At 31.9% G+C, this 12,751-nt stretch overlaps 1 protein-coding gene across 1 annotated transcript in view; it reads left to right on the top strand.

Moving 5' to 3' along the window:
- LOC143065288 (uncharacterized) overlaps nucleotides 1-10,501 on the top strand; it is a 29,493-nt gene extending 18,992 nt beyond the window's left edge. Inside the window, exons 15-22 of the mRNA XM_076238777.1 lie at nucleotides 856-990; nucleotides 1,400-1,608; nucleotides 3,283-3,447; nucleotides 4,182-4,368; nucleotides 5,137-5,544; nucleotides 7,057-7,206; nucleotides 7,630-7,847; nucleotides 8,471-10,501. Coding sequence (XP_076094892.1) covers nucleotides 856-990; nucleotides 1,400-1,608; nucleotides 3,283-3,447; nucleotides 4,182-4,368; nucleotides 5,137-5,544; nucleotides 7,057-7,206; nucleotides 7,630-7,847; nucleotides 8,471-8,671 — 1,673 coding nt within the window. The 3' untranslated portion in view covers nucleotides 8,672-10,501. The remainder of the gene's footprint in view (nucleotides 1-855; nucleotides 991-1,399; nucleotides 1,609-3,282; nucleotides 3,448-4,181; nucleotides 4,369-5,136; nucleotides 5,545-7,056; nucleotides 7,207-7,629; nucleotides 7,848-8,470) is intronic.
- The last annotated feature ends 2,250 nt before the right edge of the window (nucleotides 10,502-12,751 follow it).

The raw sequence follows: 12,751 nt of genomic DNA, 5'->3' as shown, positions 1-12,751 counted from the left end.
ATTTATTTATAGTGGATTGGCAAACAAGTTATTGCAACTTATATTAATCCCTTTCCACTTTGTGGGTGCGAGTGCTGCCTTGTAGCGTCACTAGCCTGCTCTTTTTCTAAAAGGGTGTTGTTTACATGCAAGAGATATGGCTCTCTCTTAACACGGGTCAGCTATTTATCATCCCCTTGAGACAGACTGTCATCGTTTCTCAAGAACATACTCGCAAATGGTGTCAAGGGAAAGCCGAAAATTCAGTCCCTGAAATTTTCTTCCCACAGCGGGGATCGAACCAGGAACCTTTGTTTAAGTAGTCCGATGCAATAACCACTACAACACGGTTCTCCGATTTTGAAACTTAGAATACTTGATCACTATGATGTAAACAAGATAAATCATATCCCAAATAATGGTATAATCCTGATTTCACAGTTCACTGAATAATGGGGGTATCAGGGATGTTAACAATTAATTATGGTATTGTATCTACCTTTGTCTGAATGGCCAAACTAGGTGTTGGTTGCTGAAAATATAACCTTTCAAAGGTCTTAGAATTGACCTTGAAAAATAAATGAATTTTCAGTCAGTTAGTCAGTCCAAAGCCTGAAAATATTTTTTTTATTAAAACTGAATGAATGGACCTTTTCCAGGTTTTGGCTAAAGGGCCTTTGTTTTTTTATGGGGAATTTAGGATTTACACTTATTGGGAAAGAATGCAACTTTTTTTGTGGGAATTCAGGATTTACTGTTTATTTTCTCCAGGATTTTAGGATAACACCTCCTTCTACTCCCTTAACAATACTTAAATGATTACTTGTAAAATTGAAGTATGCAAAGAAATATCCTTCAAAATTTTTTTGTTTTTAGGAAAGCCTGTGCAGTATAATATGGACAGATTTTGGCTAGCATTTACAACAGAATTATTAAGAAGAGCTGGAGGCAACTTGTTTAAGGACTCCAAAACTAATGTTGTTTATGGTTATATTGATTCATTGGTTAATGGTAAATAGATAAACCTTAATGAATAGTCCAAAATCATACTGAAAATACCAAAAAAAGTTGATATACATGATTTGCATAGATTTAATAGATCATTACCCTTTTAATAACTTGTAAGCATGAAGAGTATTAAAGATAACCCCTTTGAAGTTATCAGCTAAAACTTACAAACTCATTCACAGATCACTCATCAGTGATAACTAATGACAAAATAGAAGATTTAAATAACTTATATATTCTTGGAGGTTCTGACAAAATAACTAATGAATTTCAAGAAACTTCTGATTAACCTGTGAATAACTAGGATTTTCTGATTAAACAACTTATGTATTTGATATTTCTAGTGTTTTTTCTGATTAAATAATTTCTGTTTTTCTAGTATTTTCTGATTAAATTATTTCTGTTTTTCTAGGATTTTCAGATGACAAAACATGCTGTGATGATCCAGAATCCTCTTTCAAACAAATTTTTAAAAAAGAATTTAATCAGAAGGAAGAAATAGTTCCTGCAGAATTTGACACAAAGAGTGGCCTCCCTTTACAACCACCTGCTCCAAAACATTCAGTGAAATATGACAAGGCAATGGATGTATGGGCCCAGTCCAAATGTGGTTTAATTCGGGTATGATGTATTCCATTATTCTTTTAATATCGTTACTGATCACCATAGGTCAGTGAATCTTGTCCCCTTTGTATGAATAAAAGATCATGTGGTTTCGTTGTCAATGAATCAACTCTCCACTAGAGATAATGTGGTTTCATTGTCAATGAATCAACTCTCCACTAGAGAATGTGTGGTTTCATTGTCAATGAATCAACTCTCCACTAGAGATCATGTGGTTTCATTGTCAATGAATCAACTCTCCACTAGAGATCATGTGGTTTCATTGTCAATGAATCAACTCTCCACTAGAGATCATGTGGTTTCATTGTCAATGAATCAACTTCCACTAGAGATCATGTGGTTTCATTGTCAATGAATCAACTTCCACTAGAGATCAAATGATGTAGAAGTCAGCAACTATAGGTCACCATCAGGCTTTCAGAACAAAATCCACACCCAACTAAAATATCAAAGGCCCCTAATTGACAAATGTTAACCATTCAATATACAAACTAACAAGCTGATCAATATATAAAACAAAAAACAAAAATGTCATACAGGAACATACAACAATTACAGGTTTTTGACTTGGTGGGGTCAAACATTTTGAGGGGGCCCAAACCTCCACTTGCAGAAACCACTGTTTGCTTTTTTGAAAGTCTGCATTCCTAAAGAAAAATATAATTTTGTTTAATGCTATCATGTAAACTTTGGCTTTTAAGCATTTATTATATTTAAAATGATTTAAATTTCAACTCCAAATATGGAAATTTCGTATTTGACAATCTATTTTTTATGCCCCACCTACGATAGTAGAGGGGCATTATGTTTTCTGGTCTGTGCGTCCGTCCGTCTGTTTGTCCGTCCGTCCGTTCGTCCATCTGTCCCGCTCCAGGTTAAAGTTTTTGGTCAAGGTAGTTTTTGATGAAGTTGAAGTCCAATCGACTTCAAACTTAGTACACATGTTCCCTATGATATGATCTTTCTAATTTTAATGCCAAATTAGAGTTTTTATCCCAATTTCACGGTCCACTGAACATGGAAAATGATAGTGCGAGTGGGGCATTCGTGTACTGAGGACACATTCTTGTTTACAGTTAATTTGAATCTTAAGTATTCTTACATTTTTCAAATACAGTTTTTTACTTCACATTATTTTATTTTATTTACTGGCCAAATTTAGTTAAAATAAAAAAGTAAAGTAGAGTAATCTTTATTTAAAGTCGGGTTGCATATATATACATAATAACAAAGAACATGAGCTTTTAACTGACTGATATTAATAAACAAAACATACATGTAATAACATCAGATACACATACAACACAAACATACAGACATCACATATATATATTAATGCAGATAGCACATGCAGAATAAAAGCTAAGCAAGATATATTAAAACAAATGTCTTATATCAGCACATATATAGTAGCACATAGTATTTATATCGGAGTAGCACATGCAAACTTAAACACTATAATCACAAACAAAGACTGCATGCAGCTATAGCAAAGGTAATGCATAAGCAAAAGCAAAAGTTAGTTCTCTTTATTTAGTACAAAAATGCAGTTGATGATTTCTTAGTCTAAAGTTTTACTTAAAATTTTACTTTGAAAAGACAAAATATTTAAGTGAAACTGAAAACTTACTAGACGAGGGTCAAGTTATTGGTTTAACTTTTCATATTTAGAATAAGAACCAGGCAGAAAAAGTGAGCCAGGCAACTAAATTAGTGAATGAATGGATAAAAGAAGGACAAAAACTAACAGCAGAACAAACTGACTCAATTAATTTAGAAGAAGAAAAAGCTGAGTCTGATAATATTACAGTTTCTGTACTGAGACTTCTTGTACAGGTAATGTTACAATATCTTCATTTACTCTTCAATTCATGGATTTTTACTGATTTACGAAGGAAAATGGTTATTGATTTGAGGATGTATAGAGGACGGGCATTCGTGGGGGAGGGCCACTGCCAAACAAGTCCAGGCATTTACTCATGAACCGTTCAACCAAAACTTTTCAAACTTCAATATGTTGTTACAAATGAGAAAATGGAGGTCAAGTTTAATATTATTGCTTTTCACTTTCATTGTTCAGGAGTTATGGTTCTTCAAAGATTGACAAATTGAGTTTCAAGACAGTGCTCTGTAACTCATAAACCTTTCAACCAAAGCTTTTAGAATTTTGATTTGTTGTTTCTGATGACAAAATAGAGGTCAGTTTTGAATTAACAAATTTACTTTCACTGTTTAGGAGTTGTGGTTCTTGAAAGATTGAAAAATGGTGTTTCCAGTCGTGTCTGTGCTTTAACTCGTTAACTGTTGAACTAAATTGATTTTCTTGATGCTTTATTTCTTGTTTAGCCCTTCTTTTTTTTACTTCACACAGATTTATATTTGTGATGTTCTAATTTATTGATGTATTTATATGAGAGAAGATCAAAATTTAACATATTCGTGTCTATTTATATTCATGTAACTATTCTACTTGCGAATTTTGTGAAAATAAATCGCTCTCAAAAGTGTTTAACATGAAAAGGCTTTATTTAACTGCCCAATAAATTATCTATTTTAAATTTTTGTTTTAGGTATATAGAAAGTTAAGTAATGCAGCATACCCCAGATTATATTGTATTCCAGGATGTATGGGCTTTGTAAGTTACTGGCTTGGGGACAGGGACATCACTGAAATGGACCAGAATGGGGGACTACCTCATGTAGCTTGGTTGAAAGGTGCTAAGCAGTCTGTATCAGAAATGTACCAATGTGTTGAAGGTATGCATCTAAAATACACATGTATACATTTAATACACAGGTATTGTTGTCTATCAAGTATAACACGCTAAAACCTAGGTTACAACTTCCATGCAAAAGTTAACAATTATGTGTCCAATTCGACACCACAAGGTAAAAAGATATATACTAAAAGAATCTTATATCAACAATGCTTTTAGAACTTCTGAAGTAATGTAATAACATCAGCATATGGCATTGTCTTCAGGATGAATACAATACAGAAAATCACATTATGGAACAAATAGGAAGTGGAATGGTCATCAAATTACTGCAGCAATTAGTGAAGTGTTGTTGTTTTTCATAATGACCTTTCATACTAAAGGTATCCACTTTTGAAATTCTGTCATATTGATAATTTACAAAAGGTGTTGGTTCACTCCTGTCTACAGGAGGGGAAAGATGTAGATTCATTTTTTCCTGAACTTTTGTTGTATATTTAGATCATAAATTACACTATGTAAGAGTACTGGAAAACAATTTTGTTGTGTAGGTAGATTTGAAATAACACCAAAAATGAGAAAACACATAAATGAAACCCAAGCAGAAACAACTTATGCCTAGAAAGATATATAAGTATCTGTAATGGTAAAAATACAAACTTTATCTCATGCACTCATGCAAGAAAAACTTTTTCATTTTGTTATCTGTGATTTATGTATTTTGAAATTTTGATGTAAACCATCACAAATTTAATAAGTAGAATTTTAGTTGAATATATTGTAGATGTACTTTTTTTTTTTATTTCAGAGGACACCCTTGAAGATGTCTTGGTAGAAGAAAGTTATCATGATACAGTCCCAACAGCAGCTGCTGATACAGACATTGTTGAAAATGTACAAACTAATACTTCAGATAGTGTACAGACAGGAAAAGATAACTCTACTGATAGTGATGCTGATGATGATGAGGATTATTTTGAGTATCGTGATGATGATGATGAGGATGATGATGAGTTAGACTATGTTAGATCATCTGAAATAACCAAAAAGAAAAACAGTAACATAAATATAACATCAGTCCTTAAACTCTTGGATAGGGATGTTGACATTATTGAAATGTCAAGAATCTTAGTCTGTCAGATCCTACAGTATCATAGCAACAGTAAAGCAAGAACAGCCATACAAAATGGGGACTTTATTGATCTGAGTGTCACAGGTATTTACTGATCTTTATTTAGGTACGCAGCCCAAAGTGGAATAACTTTTTAGAGTTGACAATTTTGGATATTCATTATTTCAAAGGTCCCACCATTGATTAGTTATACCATACTAAAAGCATTTTCAACAACTGAAAAGCAATTGTAACAGATTGTCTTAATACTAAAGTTAGAAAACTGTTTTGTGTCTAACAAGTTCTTGTATTGTTTGATCTTGTTACGTTATTACTTGATATTGCCATTTTAGTTCCATTTTTCTGTGATTTAATTTTAAAGGGAGATAACTCAAGTACAAATCAAGATGCTGAAATGATTATTCATCTATGAATAATATAAAAAAGAAGATGTGGTATGATTGCCAATGAGACAACTGTCCACAAGAGACAAAAATAACACATATTTTAATGTTGTTGGAAAGCTTTATCTCATTCACATATGGAAGAATTAAGGCATTACTGGGGTCAAGTCATAAAGTAAAGAAGTGTCATCTATTATTATTACAGTTAAAATTATTTTAAATTAGTTCATGATCGCATATCAACGTTGGGGGTATTATACAACTCGTCTGGAAGAGTTATTGTCCATTATCGAGCCCGAGTTAACTTTCTTCTTTCAAAACCGTAAACAAATGGTGGCCAAAATCTACATGGACAACAGTCTCGATTTACAAGTATTTTGGCCAAGAAAAAGAAAACGGAAACAGTTATTGAAAGGAAATAATTCAGTGGCTCATAGAAATAGCATTTTGAAACACATGTGTGCACAAGAAATGTTGCCTAATGGAAGTGAAAGTGACATACGGGACGCAATGACAAAAAATGTCTTCAGACTCAATTAATCTACGTTTTCGACATGCGTTTTTAAGGTCAACTGTTTTTTACTGTATGAAAAGTTTACGGACGCTCAACCTATGATATTTATCTACATATTATCAAAATTTGACCGCACAATTCGCCACAGTTCCCGAGTTTTCAATGACCAAAACTACCAGGTCGTTTTTGCTGTAGCACATGTCAAATTAATCCGGGTCAGGCAAATGGCTCATGCAAATAAATTTCGGCCAGGGAATCCTGCAAAAAAAAAAAAAAAAAAAAATTCAGTAGTGCAAGTGTTAATTGTTTATTTTTCTACAAAACTCAACAGAAAAAGTTCTGTGCGATAAATTCATTATACGGTTAACTACTGACCCCCTACTGACCATAGAGGGTGAATAAAAGCCATAGGAGATTCAGTCTATAGTTTTATCCCCTATGGATTTTACTAACCCTCTTTTGATCTGTAGGAGGTCAGTAGCGAACCATATAACTTATAGTATTTACTTATACACAAAGCCTTATCACCAAATGCAAATCAAGTTTAATTTTGGATGGTGTCACTTTTGTCGTTCTTTAGATATGTCCTTTGGTAAATCAAAAAATTGCAGACTTTGCTGTGTGTGGCATCTGTGTCCCATGGACACATTTTTCATTTATTTATTATAAATATACATTGTAATCATTATGTTATTACAGATGGTAAAAATTTTAATGAAGAAGTCCTAAAACTGAGAAGTCATCTACAAAATATGAGAATGAATGCCATTAAGGATTTTATGGAAGAGATGATATGGAAGAGAGCAAATCATTGTATGTTGATGACTGATTCAATCTGGGCTTTCCTAGGTAATATACTATACCTTGTATTTAAATCTAGAATACTTAATGCGAGTCCATCCAGTTTTTTGTTTCATTTTCATTATACAAATGTACTGATTTAGAAAAAATAATGTAAGTAAACATAATATATTAGAAAAAGTATCAAATATAACAACGGTTACCATACTTGTTAAAGAGAAGAAAAATAAGGTTCAAAATATATAGTTTTCTTTGAAAATCTCTTATAAACTTTCAAATTAAACTTTCAAATTTCACACAAAACTGACTTTTTTAGAAATAAAAAGTCAAATTAGTTTTAGTGTAGAGCTCTGAAAAAAATCAGTTTAAAAACAAAAAAATCTTGATTATGTCAGTTTCAACAAATTTTAACAACAAAACACACACAAACATCATCCCATAATCATGTGTATATTTCTGCTTCATTTGAAGGTTATTTGATAAACACATATGAAGATAGAAGTGAAGGTGTCAGTTGGTTGTTAGCAGCCATGACAGATGAATCAACTGAAACCATTCCACTTCTGGCTGAAAAAGTCAAAATAATCTTCCTTGGCAAATACCAGGATCATGATGTCCTAGCTAAAGGCAATGTTTATATACCTGAAGGAAAGACTGCAAAGAAATTCTCAAAAGTTCTTGGAGAAGAGGTGAATATTACGTCTCTGCTTTATTTAAATTAAAGAATACCGGGTAAACATGACAAATTGGGGACATATAAACTGTAAACCTTAATTAAAAACTTTAATATTAAACAAACAGCTATCAAATATATCTTGATGTCATGGATCATACCATAGAATAAAATCGCACAATCAGTAGGTAAATGTTAACTGGTTCTCCACACACTGTTCCAGATCGGGTAAATTCTACATGACAATCTGGAACACTTTTACGAGGGGTGTAAAATGGGTGGTATCTGCACGGCAGAATGCAAAATAAAATTGACATTTCACGATTATTGAACAATTGAAAATTTCTTGCATGTTGATCTTTTTAAAAGATGAAATTCACAATTCAAATTCTGAGCTTTTTTAAGCTTGAATGTCGTGTCTATACTTGTTCAGCTGTTCAGAGTTTGACCTCTGCAGGAAAATCTGGTTTGCTGTCTCTCTGACCTCCTCTTGTTAGATTTTAGTCTCTTGGTTATTTTTGTCATAAGGTTGCTTCCTCATGGATGCCTCCTACCTTATATTTTTTATTTAATAAGTATTTAGTCAACCATGAGTTTCTTATCACCTTATAAAATGATGCTTTTAAAATATTTGTTTAGGTATGGACTGATATAGAACTTAGCCTGAGATCCCAGGTGACATTACATGTATACAGAGAATCAGATATACCCAACAGACACGGCCACTGTAACTCTAATCCTTATATACCTAACTCACTCAGGCTCAAACTTGGCATGCCATTAATCAAGATTAAAGATGGTGGAAACAGACCTAAAAGAATCAGAAGTGGAAAAACTTGAACAGAGTTTATTACAAAAACAAATATGGTTTGTTTTAGAAAACTGTAGATTCTAGTCAGATGCTGTTTAAATTAAGAGATTAAAATATTGTTTACATCAGTATGTTACGAATTACCTAACCTAATGGCTCAGTTAGCAAACATGGAAATTTTAATGAAAGTAGGAACTGTGATGTTTTTTTTTAATTATACGGAATGTTACAGAAGTTAATATTTATGAATGTTGTTTATCCTGTTTAATTTTTAGCTCACCTGGCCCAAAGTGCCAAGTGAGCTTTTCTCATCACTTGGCGTCTGTCGTCTGTCGTCCATCGTCGTTGTCGTTAACTATTACAAAAATCATCTACTCTGAAACTACTGGGCCAAACTTAACCAAACTTGGCCACAATCATCATTGGGGTATCTAGTTTTAAAAATGTGTCCGGTGACTCGGCCAACTAACCAAGATGGCCGCCATGGCTAAAAATAGAACATTGGGGTAAAATGTAGATTTTGGCTTATAACTCTGAAACCAAAGCATTTAGAACAAATCTGACAAGGGGTAAAATTTATCTGCTCTGAAATTTTCAGATGAATCGGACAACCGGTTGTTGGGTTGCTGCCCCTGAATTCGTAATTTTAAGAAAATTTTGCCGTTTTAGTATCTTAAATACTAATATAGATAGAGATAATCTGTAAACAGCAATAATGTTTGCAAAGTAAGATCTACAAATAAGTCGACATTGCCAAAATGGTCAATTGACTCCTTAAGGAGTTATTGCCCTTTATAGTCAATTTCTAACAATTTTTCGTAAATTTTTTATAATCTTTTAAAAAAATCTTCTCCTCTGAAACTACTGGACCAAATTTAACCAAACATGGCCACAATCATAATTAGGGTATCTTGTTTAATAAATGTGTGTGATGACCCAGCCAACCAACCAAGATAGCCACCATGGCTAAAAATAGAACATAGGGGTAAAATGTAGATTTTGGCTTATAACTCTGAAACCAAAGCATTTAGAGCAAATCTGACAAGGGGTTCAATTGTTTATCAAGTCAATATCTATCTGCCCTGAAATTTTCAGATGAAATGGACAACCGGTTGTTGGGTTGCTGCCCCCCAATTGGTAATTTAAAATTTTGTTTTGCCATTTTTGGTTATTATCTTGAATACTATTATAGATAGAGATAAATTGTAAACAGCAATAATGTTCAGCAAAGTAAGATCTACAAATAAGTCAACATGACCAAAATGGTCAGTTGACCCTTAAGGAGTTATTGCCCTTCAAAATCAATTTTTATGATAGTCAATTTTTATGAATTTTCATTAATTTGGTAAATTTTTATAAATTTTTACAAAATATTTTCCTCTGTAACTAAAGGGCCAAGTTTATTATAGATAGAGAAAATTGTAAGTAGCAAGAATGTTCAGTAAAGTAAGATCTACAAACACATCACCATCATTAAAACACAATTTTGTCATGAATCCAACTGTGTCCTTTGTTTAATACATGTATGCACATAGACCAAGGTGAGTGACACAGGCTCTTAAGAGCCTCTACTTTATATATTCTGTTGTTGTTATATTATGGATATTTTATAATGGACTTATCTATTTTTTATTTTTATTTTGTTGATGAACATTGAATGATTTATTTTGTAGCCTAGTATTTACAATGTGTAATATTTTTATATATTTTATAGTATGGACATTTTAAAATTGATTTGTTTTTTTTGTTATTATTGGTTTTATTCATGCACATCCAATTATTTATTTTGAATCCTAGTATTTTCAATTTATGATATTTTTATATATTTTATGTTCAAATTAAATCCTATTGCTCTTCAATATTGTGTTGCTAATTTTATGTCCCATTTATGGGCATTATACTTTCTGGTCTGTGCATCCGCTCGTTTGTCCTTCCGTTTGTTAGTCCGTCTGCTTTGGGTTAAAGTTTTTGGTCAAGGTAGTTTTAGATGAAGTTGACGTCCAATCAACCTGAAACTTAGTATACATGTTCCTTATGATATGATCTTTCTAATTTTAATGCCAACTTAGAGTTTTTACTCCATTTTCACGGCCCACTGAACATAGAAAATGATAATGAGGATGGGGCATCTGTGTACTAGGGACCCATTCTTGTTTGTAATTAAATCATTCATGTAATTATATCTAGTTCTTTTAGCTGAAAACAAATGGATGTCTTTGGCTACTATTAAATTTTCAATGTCCTTGAACAAAGTAGTTTAGAAAATTATCTAGAGGTGAATATCAGTCAAAAAAGAAACAATAATTCTTCATAAAATTTCTTTTTGCATAATTATATAACACAACTAAACACATTATAATAAAGTTCTAGACAGAAGCTGAGAAAAATGTGACAAAAACATGAAGCATAATATAATGATATTATGCAGTACTTCACAAATTTAAGAATAACTGGCATCAAGATGTAACAAGCATTCTGTGAGTATTGCATGGCAATACATAGTCCCCTACAAATTAAAAATTCAATGTATTGGAACAAAATTCAAACTTGATCTATAACTTGTCATGGTGTTACCTTTATAACAAATATCAAGTCAATATCAAGATAATTTTCTGAGTTCAAGGACCATAACTGCACAAAATCATCAGACCAGAATAAAATTCAAACTTGATCTGTAACATGTCATGATAAAACTGCAAATTGCATTGATGTATATTCATATGTGATATACAGTCACTGACCATATATTGTCTTATTCATGAAATTGATAATGAGTTTCCATATAGTTTTATTTATGATTTCAATAAAACATACAGGTTTGCAGAATTTTAAGTCTTCTGCTCAAAATTAAGAAATGATGGTTTTTACCCTATATACTTCCTTTAGAACAGTTATAAGAGTTGCAGTATATAAAGTATAACCATACTTTGTCTCGAAATATCAATGTTATTTGTACTTGGCTCGAAACAGGTAGAAATGCTCAACACAGCCTCGCTTTCTACTTGTTTCTAAGCCTTGTACAAATAACATTGATAATTAGAGACATGTATGGTTATTCTATATATATACCAATTTTCAAATCAATTTCATCAAGCATGACAGAGTAAAAGTAGAAAAATGATTATATGAGTAATTTTCAGTCTGAGGACAATAACTGCAAAAAGACAGCAGACTGGAACAAATTTAAAACTTGAACTGTACTTGAACAGTAACTAGTCATGATAGAACTATATACCAATTATCAAATCAATATCTTGAAGAATGACCCAAAAAAGTGTGGAAACTGATTATTTTAGTGAATTAGTGAGTTTTCTAAGTCAGAGGACCATAACTGGTCCGACTACACAGTTATTTTGTAGTGCATTTCTATTAGACACTAAATGGTAATAAAAAAAATCCTGACTGCGCTTTCTCAATAATATTTTTACAGTGTTATGTACTACTTTTGCGACAAATTATATCAAAATTATAGAAAACTTCATCAGCTCTAACTCAAAATATGGACAATTTTATGTTCAGGGGGTCTTGAAATCTTTTGACAGCTTCGGAAATACTTATTTTTAACCTTTTTCAGCTGGACCAAATCACCACTTTATTTTAAAATTCATGAATCAAATTTTTTCACAGTGTAATTTTATCCCCCTACTTGCTATTTGAGGCATAAAACATGAAGAAATAAATTTGGAAGGGGTATAAAAAAAGATTGGCAAGTAACACACTGTCCACACTAGGGACTATATTCGTGGACAACGAAAATCAAGGGACGATAACTATGTACTCGGACCTAATAGGATAGAAAAAACTGACCAATCTTTATAAAACTTGGTATGATCTAAGCTTAATACATTATGAGACTGCTTACAAAGTTTCATGGCAATAGCATATATATTATAGACAGTACAATAAATTCTATATTCAACATTGCGTGTTAAAATTTGACGTTATAATTGAAAAATTTCAACTATCAACATTTTGGTCTTTAAAAATCAAAATATTGCAAAAAAATACTTTTTAAATTCCTTAATATAAAATATATCATGTATTAAAAGCAATAGAATACTCATTTGATCTATCAGACTTAGCATAATTGTTCAAATGTCAAATTTATT

Source organism: Mytilus galloprovincialis, chromosome 2 (genome assembly GCF_965363235.1).
Source record: "Mytilus galloprovincialis chromosome 2, xbMytGall1.hap1.1, whole genome shotgun sequence".
NCBI classification, from domain to species: domain Eukaryota; kingdom Metazoa; phylum Mollusca; class Bivalvia; order Mytilida; family Mytilidae; genus Mytilus; species Mytilus galloprovincialis.
Note: the sequence above shows the minus strand (reverse complement) of the source record. Positions and strands in the feature narration are given on the sequence as shown.